This window comes from Acanthisitta chloris, unplaced genomic scaffold, assembly GCF_000695815.1.
Source record: "Acanthisitta chloris isolate BGI_N310 unplaced genomic scaffold, ASM69581v1 scaffold29238, whole genome shotgun sequence".
Lineage (NCBI taxonomy): Eukaryota > Metazoa > Chordata > Aves > Passeriformes > Acanthisittidae > Acanthisitta > Acanthisitta chloris.
In genome coordinates, this window is record NW_008685831.1 from 1 (window position 1) to 1213 (window position 1213).

Below are 1213 nucleotides of genomic sequence, written 5' to 3' on the forward strand. Positions count from 1 at the left end.
GGGGGACAGGACCCCTGCCATCAGCGAAGCATCTTCTGAGGAAACCAAGCAAGCGGTCTCCCCCATGCCCAGGGGTGTTGTCCCCCACTCCAGGCCCACGTCCCCCTCCACACCTGTGCCCCCACCACATCCTTCCACATCCCTCTGGATCCTCCAACATCCCTCTGCTTCTCTCTAGGAGCTGCACCCCATGGAATGGAAAGGTTCTGTGCAGGGTTGGTGGTCAAGGAGGGGAAAACCCCTTAAATTGGGTTAATTTATCAGAAATAGGGGAAGTGGGGTAGTGTCCCATCAGTGCTGCCCCCTGCCCCAGCTGGCTCTGGTGAGGGGACAGTGGGACCCCTTGAGGAGGCATCAAGGCTGGGACAGTGGTGCCGGAGGTGCTGTTGGGACGGGTTACTGCTTGCGGAAGATGAGACTCTTGTTGTTGGCAGGCATGTCCACCTGGAAGCACAGAGCTGGGGGTCAGGGGGTTCCCACCGGTGTGGGGACCACCCCTCCCCTGACCTCCTCACCTACCATCCTCTCCAGGTGCAGCCCATTGGCTTCAGCCAGCTGCTGCAGCAGCGCCGTGTCCCGCAGGCCCCAGGCCGGATTGCTGCCGGGGAGGGAGGTGTGGGGGAGACAGGTGGACATCACGCCCCGAAGCATCCCCATCTTCTGGGAATGGGGGGCTGCCCCTGGCTGCTGCTTATCTTGAAAGACCACGCTGGGAGGGAGCTTCCTGCAGCTCCAGGCAGCATGGGCCTCAGCAGCCTGGACACCACCCCCACCGCCACCTCCTACCTCTGCCTCAGGCTGCGGTCAAAGTCCACGTTGCTCTGGGGGCTGATCTGGCCATCAATGGCGTAAGGCTAGCGGGACACAGAGCAGAGCTGCAGGCATGAGCCTCTGAGCCCCCCCAGGTCCCCCCAGCCCATGGGCTCCTGACTCCACCACACACAGAAGGCAAGCAGGAAGAGCAGCCCACGAAGGACTGTGGGTCCCATCACCCACCTCGGATCCTGTCACTTACCACAGGTGCCACCACCCTCCACAGGACCCCCAGACCCTGCCTCACATAAGGTGAGGGAGGACAGGATCTCTCCTGTCCAAAACAGCCCCACCCAAGGCTCAGCATGTGCCCTGAAAGGTAGAGGCAGTCCTGCCCCAAACCCAAGCCCCCTTCTTTCCCAGCCCCTGCCCCAAGCCGTGCCTGGAGCTGCCCCCCCAC

The 1213-nt window shown here is 62.7% G+C and overlaps 1 protein-coding gene across 1 annotated transcript; it reads right to left on the reverse strand.

Moving 5' to 3' along the window:
* Positions 1-396: 396 nt before the first annotated feature.
* LOC103807189 (chromosome unknown open reading frame, human C16orf13) lies at positions 397-854 on the reverse strand (the record flags this gene model as incomplete). The annotated part of the gene is made up of 3 exons (XM_009079909.1): positions 397-444; positions 520-598; positions 787-854. Coding segments are annotated over 3 exons (195 nt in total), but the record flags the coding sequence as incomplete, so codon positions are not given.
* Positions 855-1213: the final 359 nt, after the last annotated feature.